The 18292-nt window shown below is 49.3% G+C and overlaps 1 protein-coding gene across 5 annotated transcripts in view; it reads right to left on the bottom strand.

Moving 5' to 3' along the window:
• Window positions 1–18292, bottom strand: part of Inpp5a (inositol polyphosphate-5-phosphatase A) — a 175737-nt gene that overhangs the window by 65772 nt on the left and 91673 nt on the right. For all 5 annotated transcript variants that reach the window (XM_077799228.1, XM_026410292.1, XM_026410294.2 and 2 more), the window contains one exon: window positions 5713–5776. In XM_077799228.1, coding sequence (XP_077655354.1) covers window positions 5713–5776 — 64 coding nt within the window. The remainder of the gene's footprint in view (window positions 1–5712; window positions 5777–18292) is intronic.

Here is an 18292-nt window from a genome sequence, read left to right as displayed (position 1 = left end):
GGTGTCTTCTTTTTGATTAATTTTCATTAATGGCTACAGGTTTATTCAGGTTACCTAGCCCTTCTTGTCTGAGGACGAAGAATTGGTCTATCACCTTGTTAAATTAAAGGCATAGACTCTTTCATAACAGTCCTTTATTGTATTCTTAAAGGATCAGTAGTGTTGGTCTCTCACTGATTTCTGATATTAATAACTTGTGTCTTTTCTTTCTTTTTCTTTTTGGTTAGTATGGCTAGAAGTTTATCCATTTTATTGATTTTTTTTTCAAAGAACTAATTTTGGTTTTTTGATTTCTCTATTTTTAATTCTGTTGATTTCTGCTCTGATTTCTATTATTTCTTTCCTTCTGCTTACTTTGGATTTAATTTTTCTTCCTCAGCTTTCCTAAGGTTGAAGGGTAGATCTAAATATCATTTAGATATTTCTTCTAAGATATGCATTTGATGCTATAAATCTCCCTCGCAGCATAGTTATTGCTAATAGTCCATGAATTCTAATAGGCTGCATTTTTCATTTAGTTAAAATATTTAAAAAATTTCTCCTGATACTTCTCATTTCACCCATGTGTTAATCAGAAATGTGTATGCAATCTCCAGATATTTGGGGATTTTCTAGCAATCCCCATGTTTCTGATAACTCATTTAATTCTATTGTGATCTGGGAGCAGACTCCATATGATTTCTCTTCTTTAGAATTTGTGAAGGTGCTCTCTGTGGCCCAGAACATGGGCTATCTCAGTAAATGTTCCGTGTCAGCTAAAGAAGAAGGTATGTTCTGCTGTGGTTGGATGAATTGCTCCATAAGTGACAATTAGCTCAAGTCGCTTGGTGGTACTGTTGAATTCAACTATGTCCTTAGTGATTTTCTGCCTGCTGGATCTGTCCATTTGTGATAGAGGGTGCCGAAGTTGCCAGCTATAATTGTGAGTCCCTCCATTTCTCCTTGCAGATCAGCCTCTGCCGCACATATTTTGATGCTCTGTTGTCATGTACATACACATTGAGGATTGCTACATCTTGGAGAACTGACATCTTTGTCACTATGTAATGTCTCTTTATGTTGCTGATAATTTTCCTTGCTCTGAAGTTTAATTTGTCTGAAAGTAATATAGCTATTCAAGTTTTGGTTTGGATATGTGTCCCTCCAAAGGCTCATGTTCCCAGGTAAAATAATTAGATTACAAGAGTTATCATCTAATTAGTGGATCCATTCACTGATAGGGATTAACTGAGTGGTGACTGTAAGCAGGAGGGGAGTGGCTGGAGGAGGTGGAGATGTGTCTTTGGTCTTGGTGGGTAGAGCCTTCTCTGCTTCCTTCCCCCATGCTCTGCTACCATGATGCTCTCCCTTGGGCCGAGAGGTTTGGAGTCAGCTGTCTACGGACTGAGACCTCCGAAACTGTAAATCAAAATAGATATCTTCCTCTTCTAAATTGTTCTTGTCAGGTCTTCTGGACACAGAGAAGAAAAACAAAAAAAAATCTGACTAAAACAGAAATTGGTACTGAGAAGTGGGTTATTGCTGTGACTAACCTGACCACATGGTTCAGAAACTTTTGGAGCTTTTTGGAATTTGGAGGAAGAATTTTTAAAACTTTTGGGATGTAAGCTAGAAAAGCTTCCCAATGTTCTAAGTGTATAGCTCAGTGGGCAATTCTGGTGGGAGTTCAGAAGACCAGAATGCTGACAGGACTGTGGATAATAAAGACCAGGCTCATGAGGTTTCAGAATAAGAAGATTCTATCGGAAATTGGACTAGAGGTCATTCAAGTAATGTGCTGGCAACAAAGTTGTCTACAGTTTGTCCATGTCCTGAGACTTTCTGTGAGGCTGTCATTAAAGGTGATGGATTAATTAACTGGGCAGAGGAAATTTCAAAGCAACACAGAATTCAGGTAGCCTGAATGGATATTGCTGACATGTTCTATCCGGGTTTACTGTGATATCAGGAGTACAGAGCAAAGCAGAAAGATTTGAGAAACTTGCAGTTTGGCAAGTGAAACTGGGGCTAAGGATGGTGTGGTTGTTAAACTGATAACACCCCTAAAGAAATGCTAAGTACTTTACCCAGAAACAATAGATACAATGGCTTGAGAGCATCTCAGGCTCATAAGGGTGCCCTGCTTGTGGCATGGGGTAGGGGAGTAAGGGGGTTTGCAGGAAGTTGTTTTATTGTGAGGCACTCAGAGGCTGCTGCAGCCATCCATGGTCCAGGAAGCTTGGCTACTGCTGGAGATGGTGGCAGACCTTGGTGTCAACTACTTGATGCTGGTTCTGCAGCATTGAAGGATACTGGAGTTAGGGGGTCATGAGGGCTTCTACTAGATTTCAAAGGAAAACCTGAGAGGCCAGGCAAAATGTAGCAGGGTTGGAGTCCCTGCAGGCTACCCCTGAGAGGGTGATGCATGAAGGTATAGGAAGGAAGCTGAAATGGCAGTGAGAACCCTGAGATTCAGAGATGCCAGTAGTATAGGACATCTGCTAAGGAAAGCTGCAGCTCTGAGCAGAAACAGGCCAAGAGAGAGGCTATCCAGCTGTAACCAGAGAGGCCAGAGGGAAGAGGTGTACAAAAGCATCGTGGAGAGAATATCAGTATTCTGTGTAGCCCAGATGCTGGGTGTGCCACTATAGTTTTTGTTTGCCCAGCTAGATTTTGGTCTTGCTTTCGTCCCATCTCTTCTTTTTATGCCCCTATTTTCCCCTACTGGAATAGAAATGTTTATTTTGTGCTATTATATGCTGAATATATGAAACTTGTTTTTTAATCTTTACAGGAGAAAGCACCCAAGAGTTTTCCTGGAGTGTCAGATATTTTGGACTTAGGACTTTTGGGCAATGCTAAAACTGTTAAGACTGTTGGAACTCTTGAAAATGGACTAAGTGTATTTTGCATTGTGAGATGGGCATGAGCTTTTGGAGGTCATAGGCTGAATTGTTAAGGTTTGGATATGTGGTATCCCCCACAAGTTCATGTGCGAGACAATGAAAGAACTTTCAGAGGTAAAATTATTAGATTATGAAAGCTGTAACCTAATTAGTGGGTTAACTCATTGATAGGGATTAACTGAGTGGTAACTGTTTGCAGGCAGGGTGTGGCTGCAGGAAGTGGGTCACTGGGTTGCACCTTTGGGGTTTATATTTTGTCCCTGGTGAGTGGAGCTCCCTCTGTGTCCTGTTTTCCGTGTCTTGAGGTGCTTTTCTCCTCCATGCCCCCGGGCCATGATATTCTCCCTCACCTTGGACCCAGAGCTATAGAGTCCATCATCTACAGACTGAACCTCTGAAACTGTGAGCCAAAATGAACTTTTCCTCTCCACATTATTCTTGCCAGGTCTTTTGGTCACAACAATGAAAAAGCTGACTAAAACAACATGGTGTATCTTTCTCTATTTCTTTGCTTTCAACCTTTGTCTTTATATCTTACGTGGGTTTCTAATATACAACACACAACCGGGTGCTTTTATCCTCTGACAATCTCCTTCAGACCCTTCAATTTTAAGTGAGTAACGTCTACCATATTTGTAACTTTTTTCTTCATGCCTCTATACTTGGTTTCATTTTGTCTCCTACTCCTTCTGTCTTCTGTGGTTTTTATTGAGCATTTTATATGGTTCCATTCTTTTAAATAAAAGTTCACTTTCTTTTTTTTTTTTGGGGGGGGGGGGTACCAGGGGCACTTTACCACTGAGTCACATCCCCAGCTTTTTAAAAGAATTATTTTGCGAGACGGTCTTGTTAAGTTGCGTAGGACCTTAACCCTAACTTACTAAAGTTGGCTTTTAACTTGCAATCCTCAGCCTCTTGAGTTGCAGGGATCACAGCCATAAACCACTGTGTCTAGCTTAAGTTCACTTTCAAAAGCCACTGATCTCCTTCATAAGCAGTACACATTTCTTATAACAGATATTCCCAGCAGATTGGACCGAGTGACACAGTCCTCTTGAGAGCAGACCTTGTGCAGAAGAAGACAGCCTCCTGGTCTTGACCATGAGAATGTGGAGGGCAGGGCTCCTGTGGTAGAACCCACAATGTGTGGTCCCGGGAGCTTTCTCCCCACACTAGTCCACGCTCAGCCTTAGTTCCCACAGCGCAGACTCCAGGGGCCGATCCTGCTCCTCAGAAGCCATGACCCTGTGCCTGTGTGTGTGTGTGTCCTGGGCACGGGATGTCCCTGATCTCTCAGCCCCTGGTGGATCTGGGAAGGGCTGTCTATATGAAGTTTGTTTAGCTTCCTCTGAGAATAGGAGCCGGGCCTTTCAAACTGCTCACATGTTGGTCAGAACTGGAGTCCAGACAACCTCGTTTCTGTATCTTTGGGTACTCCTTAAATTTCAACTAGGTCCTTATTTTTTTAATTCAGGCTATTGCTTTTAAAAGTTTATTCAAACTTTTTACAAATTCTAAATTGTTCTACCGTAACTCAAAGCCAGAAGAACAAGAGATATAAGGAGCAGGGGGCAGCCATGCTCACCCCAGCCTGTGACCCCATAAGACACATGCCAGGTGACACTGACAGGTCGGTCACAACAGCTGCTGGGCTGCCACTGTGAGCATCTGCACTACTAACACCGTCCTGGAATCACACAGGCACCTGAGGACGTGTCCACTGTCTTACCTCATTTATGCCCTTCCAACAACGTGGAAGCCCCTCGGGAAGGCGTTGCTCAAGTTACACAGCAGCCTAATGCTACAGTTCTGAACAAACTGTCAGTCAGTCTGACTGATTTCATTTAGTAGTAAAACACGTACAGAGATTCCTTTGGGGGAAAACAAAGAAGAGGAGAAAGCTGTACAGGTGTGAGACCCCTTTAGGCTTGACACACAACCTTCTCAGGAGCCCCCCTCTGCCCTCAGCTTCACCCAGGACACACTGTCTGAACATCTGCCATCGAGGACATGGTGCCTACAGGGCCACAGGCAAAGGCCCAAGAGCTCCCTCTCCAACCACGCGCCTCATGGGAGCACCAGGTGCTGATATCTAAAAGTATCTGAAAAGCTACAACGGCAAGCAGTGACAAAGCTTCCCGTTGCTGACAGTGAAGGACTGCAGCTCAAGCAATGCAGAGGAGTGCTCCCCGGACGCGCACGGGGCCCTGCCTGGTGGGGAGAAGCAGAAATCACCACCTAAATCCATGGACAGAAGGAGCTGTTGTCATGGCTAGCACAACCTTGATGACATCTCAGGGTGATGTGACTGACTCCAGACCTGCACGGAGCTCAGGACGGTTTATGTGCAACAGGAACAGAGAAATCGCGTGGACGGTGACATGGATATCCCATATGTGGTGGGCCCACACTGAAATCTCCCTTCTGCCTCAGGAAGGACAAGGGTGGCAGGCATCTCATCAGGAGCATCTCAGAGTGCAGGTACAGATGCTGGTCTTGAAACGAGGGCAGCATTCTCCATGGCCACAACCACATTCTCCTGCCCACTTCTGCTTCTGATGGACACGATCCTCTTATTCTGCTTCATTTTCTCACATTCAACAGGAACACCATTTCCTTCTCCTTGCAACTCCTGTGGGAAAGCCAGGTCCCCAGCCAGGGCCTCAGCCAGAGCAGAAGAGGTGGCTGGGGAAGCAGCCCAGGACCAGATGAGCTGGACAGCCAGGAGCTTACATGGTACACCAAACCCAGACCACACAGGCCCTCTCACAAGGACACAGGCAGAGGGGACCCAGAGAAGGCAACAGAAGTCAGAATGGACTCTTACCTTTAAAGTCAAACTGGTAGATGTTTTTTAAGGATTCATGAAGAAAATAAAAGCTTCCTAGTGCCTATAAGAGGAAAAAGAAAGACCAGATCAGAGGCTGTGCTGGGAGCATTCCCAGCCTCAGTGAGGCTCTGAGCAATGAGTGAAGGCATTCCTAGGAGCTGGGGTTTACCTCAGGGCAGAGTACTTGCCTGGCATGTGCAGGGTCCTCAGCTTGATCCAGAACCCCAGGAGTGGGGAGCAGTGGCACCTAAGCCATAGCAGGTTAACTACTTCTCACTTCATTGTGGCCACTGCCCCACAGGCTTGCCCTGAGGGCCTGCCAGTACCCAACCCACCTCCAGGCTTGGGTGCACAACTAAACTGGGAGATTGGGGCCAGGGCTGGGCTGGGCTGGGCGTCTCCAAGTGCTGACCCTTAGCTCCAACCCTGGCTGGCTCAGCTGTCCCTACGTGGTGTGGGCTCTGCACACCCACCCACTAGGCACTGGCCTCTCTCTGTCTAGCCCCTGTCTCCCTCTCACCTCTTCATTCCTCAGGACTGGCCTGCAACTCCATGCCCAACAACCATCAGACATGCCCCATCTGTGGATTGAATAAGCAATCACGGATGCCTGCTGCATGCCACACGGCGTTCTGCGTTCTGGGCAGGGAGACCCACAGGGCAAGGCTGGCCATGAAACAGCACACTGTGCTAAGTTACCTGCTATTGATCTGAAATTCAACTTTAGCTTGCTGTTTTTACATATACATATATATATATATATATATATATATATATATATATACACACACATACAGTGTATGCATGTTCATACATGTATATTTACGCACAGGCATGTATGTATGTACATAAACATATTTTTCTTTTGCTAAATTCATCAATCCTGACAAGAGCCCTGGGGAACCTCTACCACTGGCTGCAGTGGTGGTTACAAAACTGCACACATTCGTCAGAACTCACTGGCTTGTCCTTTACAATTAAATTTTGCTTTTATAAACTCAACAAACAAGGCTTACTTTTGTGGACCCCTCAACCCTACACAAAAGACATAAGAAGTCCACAGAGGGCTGAGCTAATAAGATGGGGCACAAGGATGCTGGTCAGGGGAAGCTGACCATGGCCAGACTACACAGGGCCTTGCATGTGGGTGGGAGAAGAGTTGGTTCTAACTCAACTTTGTTTGAGTCCAGTCCTCAGATTAGGGAATGTGCAGGCCAAGGATGCAGTATGTCCTCACACACGTGCACATACCTGGGGCTTTGCTTCTGGCTGAACAATGAAAGGCCCCATGGTCCTTCACTCCCACGCAGAGTGTGGGACTCTGACAAGAGCTCTCTCCTCCATGACCGTGACAGTACCACTCACTGCAGAAATCGACAGTGGCATCCACATGCCACCTGACATCAAAGCCCAATCAGTTTCCCCCTTGCCCCAAGTGTCTTCCACAGCCCTCCACACACTTGAGCCCTGCAGCTCTGTGGACATGGGCTGCCTTACACAGCTGGCTTGGGTGTGACTGTGGACAAAGACTGCAGGGGCTGCCCTGTGACATGGGAGGCTACTGAAGCCACCCAGCGCTGGGGGGCAGCCAGGTGGGAAGTAAAGCGGCCAGGTTGGGGCATGTTCTGAACTTTTTAAGGGAGGATGGGATGTGGTGACACTGGCCTGGTCCCTGCCAGTGTCTCACATCCCTTTGGCCCCTGGATGGCTCTGCAGCCCACTGGTATGGTCTCTACTGCACAAGGAGCCAAGGAGGCTGTGCTTGGCAGGCCCAGCTAAGAGCAGCACAGCAGGCCAGGAGCACAGGCTCCCAGGTGACTGCACAGAGAGATGTAAAGCCCAGCACTCCCTGTACCTGGCCTCCCTGAAACACCAGAGCCAGCCTCAGTGCTACCTCCTTGACAACTTTTATTAAAAAGGCAATCTAGCAACATACAGAAAATCTTTTCAAATCCCATAGTCCTCAGCCATAAAATCCCGCCCTGGACCCATGGCAGCTCCTCAGAGACAACTCAGAAGCAGCACACAGAGCAAGCCTCCTTCAAAAGCCTGCATTCGTGGTCCCAGCACTTCCAAAGGAGGTGCATGTTCAAGGAGACAGACAGTTACCTTTCCACAATCCTCTGACCTGGTTCCACATAAACAAAGGTAGACAAAGGTGAAAATGTACCACCACGTAAAATTTAACAATGTAGACAAAGGTGAAATGTACCACCACATAAAACTTAGATGGAAAATAAACTTGTTTTAACAATTATGAACAAAAAGTATTAGAATCAGTCAACTCTTGCCTCGAAAAATGCCACGTCATTCTCCGTCCAGGGCCAGGTCTGCACTGCACTTGCCAGACTGTGCCCCTGCAGAGCCGGGGGGCAGGTGAGCATGGTGAGGCCCTGGTGAGGCCCCTGATCGAAATACAGATAGGTCCTCGCTGACCTCTGCTTTTTAGGACGAGACCGACAGTCTGTGAGTAGAAACTCCAATCTGCAAAACTCAGATTCTTCTGGAACACCATTTGGTTTTAAAATTTCTTTTCTAGCTGTCAGACACCTGAAATTCATGATCACTAATGCAGGAGACCCCAATCTAGTCCTCACAGGCAGGGCACCCTGGTCTCTGATGTGGTGCAAGCCACACCTCCGGGAGGCTGTGCCCTGCTTCTGTTGCTCTGTATATGTGTGTGGACTGCCACCTGCTGTCCTGGGTCCAAGATGGCCAAACCCAGTGTTAGACCCTTGGCTCTCTGCACACCACCTATGTCCTCTGCCTCTCCCCAAATCTCCTCTTGATCATGCTCCCCAGGTTCCACCCTCCCACTCACTCAGCTGCACGCCATGGAGCCTGGCGTCCAGTCTCTTATGAGTCCTGTGGACACCATCCACTCTTTCCATCTCTACCCACACCCCACAGCCCATCTTCCTGCCCAGTCCCCTGCTCATCACATCACCTCTGTCTCTGGAAGAACCCAGAGCTTCCACTGGCCCGTGTCTGCCTCTGTCTCCATTCATATAGTAGCCGCCAGGCTCCTGTGCACTGTGGTCAGAGACTAGCAGATCCACTAAGGCACTTGCCTCTGGGCTCAGAAAGACGGACTGAGTTTAGGTCAGAGGACACCTCACCAGAGAACAACGTGAAACTCTTGGACACAGCAGCTAGCTCCTGCTATGGAACAGAACATACTCTGAGGTGCACAACAGGGCTCTTCTCCGGCCCCCAAGGCCCTGGACGCCAGGGGCTGCTTGGACTGCCATGCAGTGTTTGTTGAGACCTAGGAAAGGGGACCAGCCACAGCTGAGCCGCAGTGTACATCCTGCTCCAGCTGGGGAGGGCTGGGGCAGGATGTGAGCTCCTGTGTACACACACGTGTACACACACTGCCCGAGGAAGGCAGGAGTGCCCCAGCCCCACATCCTAGCCACCAACCAACTGCAAGCCACTTGGGCCCACAGATTTTCAAAATCTTCTGTCCAGGAGCCAGAGTGAAGGAAGCCCTGAGAGGTGCCTCTGGTGACCTGTGGGTGGGCCTACACTGTTCCAGAGCTCCTCCTCTAGCAGCTGGTCCAACACAGTGCACAGGATCTCTGCCTCACAGACACGCCAGAGGTCGGGAGGTTGTGCGTGGGGCCCTACACTAGACCCCAGGCCTGGCCCGTGAAGTGACTGTGACCCTGCGTGTTTCCACATGCCTGGCTCCAGGGCCTGCCTCACGGCACGCTGCCGACAGGTCCTGAGCTGCGGACCGGGCGCAGCATGTTCTCCAGCCAGCAGGCAGCCAGCAGGCACCCTGGTGAGCATCCTCACAGGGAAGGAGTCCCCTTCACTGCAGGCCCCGAGAGCAGCCAGCTTTTAGTGGCTTTCTTTAGCAAAGTCGGTATGCGAGAGTGACCATGCTCCTCCAGGACCCAGGGAAGAAAGTGCCAAGACCATGCCCAAGGTGAACAGAGAGTCCACTCTCCAGAGCTGTTTTTGAGATGGAGGAACTGAAGAGGTGAGAGGAAGGCCACACAGTCAGTCACACACCTCTCACCACGTGACTAAAGCTGATGTCACTCCATAAAGTTCACCATAGACAAATGGAAAAACATTGCCAGTTTAGACACAGAAACTAATTCACAGTCAGTGAGTGACTGAAGTTCAACCCGACTTCCCTGTGTCCACCCACTCTGTCCATATGAACAGGGGCCCAGGGACTGGGTGTCTGTGTGACGGTGATTTGGGCCTGCCAGAGGAAGCTGCCAGCACCCTGGGCCCTGACCATGGCCCAGGTAGACAGACTCCTGTCATGGCCTGTTTGACGGGGAAAGACTGAATGACTTCTTACACACTGATAAGCCTGATGGTCAGGAGGGCTTGGTTTTCCACCCGTGAGAAGCCATACAGCTGCTGCTGGCTCCGCCATAACTGCAGGTGCAGGGCAGGAGCCCTGTTGCCCCTGGAGGCAGTGACAGGAGCCAGAGCTCCCCACAGTGCTGAGGAGCAGGCTGGTGGCTGTCCACTCAGGGCCAGACTCCCTGCTCAGCTGGCACATGGCAGGCACTGCCCCTCACATTGAGCAGCCACTTCCTTGGGGCGAAGCAGGCTTCTCAGGGCACTCAGCAGCAACGTGGGGCTCCTGGCTGAGATGCAGCGTCTGCAAGGCCACCCAGACACGTCTCTGACCTCAGTCAGAGCACAGCGATGTGGCAAGGCTCATACATGGCACTCTTTAGCTCTGGAAGCCGAGTTTGACAGCAGGAGGCCCACTTGGCAAACACAGAGCCAGAACTGCTGCGGCAGACCCCTGCTCACGCCTGGGCAGAACAGGACTTAGGAACAAACGCTGCGCAGCAGGAGGCAGTGAGAAATGTGGGCCCAAGCTCTGGCTGCAGGCTGCGGGGCGAGGGAGGATGTAAAGCTGCACATGAGCTGCACCCCCATCACTGCTGACCAGCAGCACATCAGACGGTCAGTAACCTGCACCAATGTATCCCACCCTGAGGTCAGCAAGAAAGCACTGTGCTAACCTGGAGCCTTCTACAGGAGGCTTGCTCTTCCAGGAAACAGCAAACTCATACGCTCAAATCGAAACACTCAGCAGTGAGGAGTGAACAGGAGGACCTCTTCCTCTCAGATACTAAAACCACCCAAAATCTGTGTGACCCCGAGGTAGCAAGAGGGCCATGGACCAACAGCCAGGTCCCTGTGAACTATCAGCTGACTACCAACAGCACAGCACCGCAGAGATGACCACAGTGAGCTCCCAGGAAGCCAGCCAGGGCAGGGGTGGTACAGGAACTACAGCAGAGGGCCAGGGACCCTCCCATGGGCCAAATGCTTCATAATTTTTGCTACTGGAGAAGTAACAAAATTATGCCTCATTCTTTATTTTGCATTTTCATTATACTAACATAGTTGAAAATTTATTTTTTTCTTTAGTTCTGGGGAGGAACTCAGGGCCTCGTACATGATAAGCATGTGCTCTACCATTTTTGAAGGTACCATTTTACCCTCCTTTTGTCTAGGATTTTTTTATTGTGGTAAAATACACATGAATGATTACCCGCTTAGCCATTTCTCTGTGCACAATCCAATGGTGTTAAACACACCTGCAATGCTGCACAGCCACCAGCACACCCCTCTGCAGAGCTCCTCTCAGCCTCCCAACTCTAAACTCTACATGTGACACAGGTGCTCAGGGCCTCCCCTCTTCCCAGGAGCTGTCAGCCACCTTTCTACCTCCTGCTTCTAGGCACAGGCCTGCTCCAGGTACAAGCATGCAGCATCTGTCTTTCTGCGACTGCCTCTGACCCTCAGCATCACATCCTCCAGGTTTATCCATGCCACAGCAGGAGACAGGATTTCCTTCCTTCTCCAGGCCGAGTGACATCCCACTGCAGGCGTGTGCCTTCTGCATGTGCATGCATGCACATATGGACCCTTGTTCCTCCTGCGTTTCTGCTGTGGTGACCCACACTGCTGTAAGAGTACAGATAGATGTCTCTGAGCCCCTGATTTCAGTTACTGTGGATACATACACAAAGGTGGAATTGCTGGATCACATGGTGATTCCTTCCATAAATTTAAGGAGTGGCCATACTCTTCTCCACGGTGGCTGCCTCATTTTACATTCCCAATAATGGTTAAGGGCCCCTTCCAATTTCTCCTAATCATTATCAATATTTCCTATTTTCTGCTTTCTTTTTTAAATAGGAGCCATCACAACAGGTATAATTAGTTTTTAAATTTATTTTTAATTCACAAAATCACAGCTCACTGAAGTTGATTTTCATATCTGCAGTAATTAGTGATGCTGAGCATTTTTTCATGTGTTTATGTGCCTATTTCCTTTGGGGAAATGTCTATTCAAGTATCCTGTCTGCTTTTAATCAGGTTCTTTCTTTTTATTGTTGAGTTCTGGGAGTTCTCTCTATATAGCCTGGATATTGACTTTTTATCAGACATCTGACTTCAGTCCCACTCTATGGAATTTGTGTGTGTGTATGTGTGCTGGAGTTTGAACCCAGGGCCTTGTGCTTGCAAGGCTATGAGCTATGTCCCCAGCCCTAGATTACTTTTTTATTCAACTTATGCTTCTGATGCACAATTTTTAAGAATTTTGATGAAGCCCAGTTTGCCTGTTTTTTTTGTTTGTTTGTTTGTTTGTTGTTGTTGTTGTTGTTACTGTTCTTTAGAGTTATACCTAAAAACTCATTGTCAAATCCAATGCTGTGAAAGTCCTGTTCTCTTCTAGCAATTCTGTGATGTTGGGTGCAGCCCTGAGGTCTCTTATCCCTCCCAACTTTATGGTGTGTTGTACAAGAACCCAACACCCTTCCTTTGCACTTGGGCATCCAGTTTCTTTAGCACCATGTTGGAAGGGACTGTCCTGTCCTTGGTCAACCCATCTGACCCCCCCGCCCCACACACACACACACACACTACAAATACCCCCCACCCACGGACTCTGGCTGTTCTGTTCTAGGTGCAGGTGCATAGCATCTCAACTCCTCTTTTCCTCAACTAACATGTTTCTTAACATTTAAATATAACCTTGGATTGTCTATTATCTGACAATGGCTATTACAGAATGTACCTTTCAAAAACAATAACCTGAATTTTTTGTAATCTGAATTACAAAAACTCCTCGCAGCCTTTGCCTCACGAGTATTCTTATGGTACCTTTCACTGATGGAAGCTTTTGCTCCTGAAGTCAATCAATCAATACACTTCTTGTGGTTTTTGCCTCTGTCTCATCTGAAGACTTCCTTCCTCCAACTCCACCCGCTACGTCCTGTGTTCACTCTGAAAAGTGCAGGGCCATGTCCTTCCATGCCATCATTTGTGGTGAAGGGGACGGCACTGGGCCAGAGTTCCCCGCTGTCCAGGTTGCCTCCTTCACACACGGGCCTGTGCCATGGGCCCTGGCTCTCGGCCCTGCTGCTCTGCTCCAACCGTGCTCTCCACTGCTTTGCTGGGTAGTCGTGGCGACTGGTAGGTGGTCCCTCACTGGCTTTTCTCTATGGCTCTCATCTGCAGGTGGAACCCAAGGTGTGGCGGCTGGTGTGAGCACCATGAACAGCCTTACAGACTGGCTGGAGCTGGTGCCTGTGTCTCTGGGTCCTTGCTGTTATAACATCCTCCGTCTTCATCCACACTGAAATCTTTTAAAATGGCTTCTAATAAACGTTAACAATTTTCTCCATAAAGGTCTTCTAACCTTTTATTAGATTTAATCTTAGGTATCTTTTAGTTTCCATGGCTATTACAGAATGTACCTTTCAAAAACAAGCATTTTCAGCTGTTGCTGCTACTGGACAGGAACGCTACTGACTGCGTGCTGACCTCCTCTTCAGTGACCATGAAGCTGCCCTCCAGTTCTAGCCACCACAGGTCCTCTGATCCTGTGAGGACTGTCTGCCTCAGTCATCCCTCTTTATCATCCTTAGCCTTCCTCTCCCTTTGGCTTTTTGCCCCGAGGCACTGCAGGGGAACGCTGGCTCTCTGCTGAAGGGCCACCTCCACACTGAGAGAGCTGTGAGGGGGCGGGGGGGCACACATGCATCCAGAGGGGCAGCAAGAACTAGGACCAGGACGCCTGCCGCATCTGCAAGAAGGGGCTAGGGTGGGAATATATCTGAACACAGTTTGCTCATAAACTGAGTAGGGTGTGCAAGAAAGGGAGCCAAAATGCTCCTGTGCTCTGGTCAGAGGAGCTGGGGAGGAGCTGCCATTTTTGGAGCTGGAAGAAACTTCAGGAGAAGCAAGGTTGTGGGGAACGAGGAGCCTGGGACAGAACTGTTAGGCTGAGATTCCCATGGGCACCAATCCAACCCAGACAGTTGGACTGCAGTCTGGAGTTCAAGGACAATGTGTGGGTAAAAGTGGACATTTCTGAGCTGTCTTTAAAGGTTGATACCTGAAACCGTGAGGATGCTGGGGGACAAGTTTAGGTCCAGGCCTATGGCCTAAGCCTTGGGCATCATGTCAGCACAAGGTTGAGGCAATGGGGAGCGTGTGCAAAGACAGAATATGGCTAACTAATGCTGTGAAGCCACAGAGGGCCAGAGAATACTCCTGGACATTGGCTGGTCAGGGTCGTGAGGCTTCTCAACAGCAAAGGATCTCTTCTTTCTTCTCTCCAAGTGACACCATTATACTATCCAGGGAGTGCACCCCAAGAAGCTTCTTCCCTCCTCCTTCCCTCCCTCTGGAGCTCTCACATGCACTGTGCTAGTGTTTCCTCCAACTCCAGCATCACTGGTCCAGGCAGCCGCACAGTCCCCACCTTGATCTCTCCTAAGTCTAGTCCTCCCCAACTCAGGAGGTCTGCCAGCTCTCACTCCTTTCCTGCTCCCACAGAAAACCACAGGTCTCTCCAGTTCCTCCAGCATCATCCCACCAACATGCCTCTCCCCCAAACACCCACTGCACATTCTATGAACAACACACAACTACCCATCTCCAACTTCCATTCTCTCCAAAGCCAGACCAGGCCACTGCCATCTCCCAAATGGAACCTGCTTCTTCTACTGCTATTGCCCCCAGATCTCTTCTCTGCCTAGAATCCAGGACAGGTTTTTACAAATATGTATCTGCTCCTGCCACTGCTCTAACGCTCCAGTCCCCAGTGGCTTGCAGAGGTTCCCACACCTCCCAGCTCATAAAGCTCCAGCCACACTGGTTACTATGCCCCGGAGTAGAACAAATTCTTCTGCACTGAAGCAGTGATGTGTTTTTCCTTCCCTTCTTATAGGCTTATCACATGAGCCCCCTGCTGCCCCAGGTCCCCATGAAATCTGGCTCTTCCAAGCAGCCTTCCCTGAGTGCTCCCTGCAGAGACTCCGGCAGGCCTGGCCCACCTTCAAGGTGCTGCCCACTGGAGCTGCCTGTGTGCTCTCCTCTGTCTCCTCACAGGGGAGGGAGTTCCTACAGGGCAGGAACAGGCCATGAGGCCCCAGCACAGTGCTCAGCTCACGAAAGCAACTGCACTAAACTCCGAGAGCGGCTGGCTAAGCAGCTACGGCCAGCACGCACATCAGCTCACTTAGCTCCAAAACATAACCTGACGTAGCTTCACAGTGCTTCTGAAGCTGAGGAGATCAAAAAACGCAACTTTCTTCACTGTATCACCAATGTACGCCCCTTAACACATCGAGTAATAAATCAAAGCAAAGTTACTATTACATTCAATAGATTACAACCAATAATAAATTAAACAAAGCTCTACATAAGTCAACAGAGCTTCGTGGGCTTTTCCCTGTGTCACAAGCTTGTCGACGGCCAGGAGGAGGCCATGTAACTTCCCGTTCCCCAGTGCCACCCAGAGCTTAATGCAGCAAGCCCCACTCACAAGGTGCCCCTCCAGAAGCCAGTCACCACTACAGAGGGAAGGCAGACACACTCACAGCACTGCCCTTCCCAGTCCAGCTCCCAGGATGGACAGGAGATGACGGCACAGGGCAGGCCCCTGCCTGACCCTCAGCACCCAGCCAGTCCCAGCCTGGCCGCCAGCCTACCAGATGCACACGTAATCTCATTCCACCTCCCGTCCAACGGCCGACATGAGCAGTTAATTAAATTGGTTGTCCACTGTATTCATCCACTTACAAAGTTAATGATATTCTGTCCCTGAATTAAAGAGCATTTTATAAAGCGTGCACCATGGGAGCTGGCATGTGTACACGGGGTGCTGAACCCTGTCACAGCTCCTGGTTGTTGTGTCCCCAATTAAGTAGCCCAGGAAGGGCAGGGCCTGTCTGCCAGGGCAAAGCACGAGTCGTCCTGACAGCAAGGGTAAGCAGTGCTCACAGCAGCCACTCAATACCTCACACATGCCTGTTGACATCCTCCCTGCCACGTGAACGTGGCAGGAGCACAGCCAGAGCACCGCCAGGTGGTCCTCCTAACGGGCCCTGAGATCCAGCTGTCAGGAAGGACTGCAGTCCCACAGGTGCCTCAACCAAAGCTGCAGACCCCCTACAGAGAAGGCCACAACTAGTGTGCCAAGGCCATGCCCTTCCCTGTGGAAGCACAATCCCTCGGGCCCCACCAGCATTCACAGTCTCAGGCATCTCAGACACATCGGTGGCAAAGACAGAGCCCAAGCTGGCAGAGGCACATGAGTGAGGAAGGACTTGGGAAACCAAGTGGGCACCACCATGCTCAGGATGGAGGGAGTTCAAAAAGGCATCCAGCCCAGAAGAGCTGGGGCCAAACACCCAAGACACCACGGGGAGCTTCCAAGGTGGCTGGATGCACAGGTCAAGAGGTCAGGTCAGAGGCCTGGACAGTCCTCAGAACCATGGAATGATGAGTTTACAGAGGGGCTGGAGCCAGAGAAAAGGACAGGGCAAGGGTCTAGACCTGGCCATCAGTAGAGAGGTGCTTGAAGTAGACAGAGAAGAAGCTACCGGTCAGTGGAAACAAGGGGCAAAAGGGGGACGAGGAGTGGTCAGGGAGACAGAAGACAGTTGATGAGACAAAGAATGTTTCAAGAGAAAAGGAGCAGCCAAGGGACAAGGAGCCATCAGTGGGGGCCAGAGGAGGTTAGAGAGGACAAGAGGAAGTAGAGGGAACAGAGTGCTCAGGGGGACAAGGAGCAGACAGGCAATAAGGGTAGACAGCAGGGACAAGTCATCAAGGGGAAGAGTGTCTGGGGGAATGAGGAATAGCAGGGGAGGATCAGGAACCAAGAGCAGGTAGCATCCTAGAGACGAGTAGAGGGGGTGACCCCAGGTGCACAGTGTGACTGTCAGGTTAAGGGCACAGGGATGAAACCGGGCCCCAGGGCTCACTGTGTGGCCCCGCCCAGGCAATCCAAAGAGACTGACCACTTCACACATGTCACAGTGGTGGCAGAGCCCCTGCCCAAGCCCTGGAGAACCACACATGGTGCCTTGCTGCCCAAGTGGATGGGCAACGGACACTCATAGGGATGGTGGGGCCCACTCCACCAGGCACCTGGCCTGGGCAGGGTGGGTGGCCCCCAGGACCAGCCCTCTGACAACCCAGAAGGCACTGCATAAGCACTGCAGAGGGCCCCGGGCCCCAGGCTGGCTGACTTAATCAGCATGGAGCCAACAGGGGCCTGTTCAGAGGCTACCCTGGCAGATCTTGGAGAGGGGAATCCTGGCACGTCAACCTGCTTCCGTCTGTCTCCGGAGCAGAGCAGCAAGACAACTCCCTGCTCATGTCCACTGCAGATGGGTGGGCAACAAGCTCCCTAAATTCCGGAGCCACCCACCTCCCACCCCCAAGCCAGAATTCTTTTGCCTAGGTAATGAAAAAAAAGCTGAGAAAGGACGTGGAATTCCATACAGGCACTCCAAGTCAGACTTCAATGACCTCACCTAGGCGCTTGGCTCTCAAATGAGATTCACGTACAACCTGAATGCTACTTTTTCATAATATATATTTTGCAAATTGAAAATTTCGATAATGGGAAAAAATATCAATCTTAAAATAATATCTAGTTTTAATTATTAAATTTATGAAGCTATATTTTCCACATCTAAATGATTACAAAAGTAAATCAATAAACTTTCATGCCAATTAAATTATGCAGAGAGTTTGCATCATCATTAAAGTGGCTCCAACTTACCTTCTGTCTTCTAAAAATCATTAGCTTTTCCATTACAGTTTTATTCTTATGGGTGTTCTGCAGAAGTAGGTTACGTGCATTATAAACGTAAGATAATTAAAGTACAGTGCCCTTTCAGAGATGGCCAACACAGAACAAAAGCTGATTACAAAATACCTCCCACCACTAGAAAAGCTCAGGAAACATAAAACACTACCAAAAGCTTAAGTGACTTTTAAATTCCAATTATATGGGGAAATCGCCGTCCACTTGTGTTTCACATAACCTAGACTGGCTCCCCACATGAGGAAAGGCCAGATGGCAGAACTCCCCTGAAGTCCACATTGCTCTGCAACCTCTCTGGCTCTCCCAGGGCTGCCGCCTGACCACACCCACTCGTGCGGGGTACAGGAACCCACTCGTGCGTCCCACTGCTTCTCCTTTCGCTGCAGGAGCTGCTGTATTTTACACCCCGAGGCTCCCTTATTTCACTCCACTTTCCCACTTTCGTGCTCTTCT

The sequence above is a fragment of the Urocitellus parryii genome, chromosome 5, assembly GCF_045843805.1.
Source record: "Urocitellus parryii isolate mUroPar1 chromosome 5, mUroPar1.hap1, whole genome shotgun sequence".
Taxonomy (NCBI): domain Eukaryota; kingdom Metazoa; phylum Chordata; class Mammalia; order Rodentia; family Sciuridae; genus Urocitellus; species Urocitellus parryii.
The sequence above is the reverse complement of the archived record's forward strand: the minus strand, read 5'-3'. Positions and strand labels throughout refer to the sequence as shown.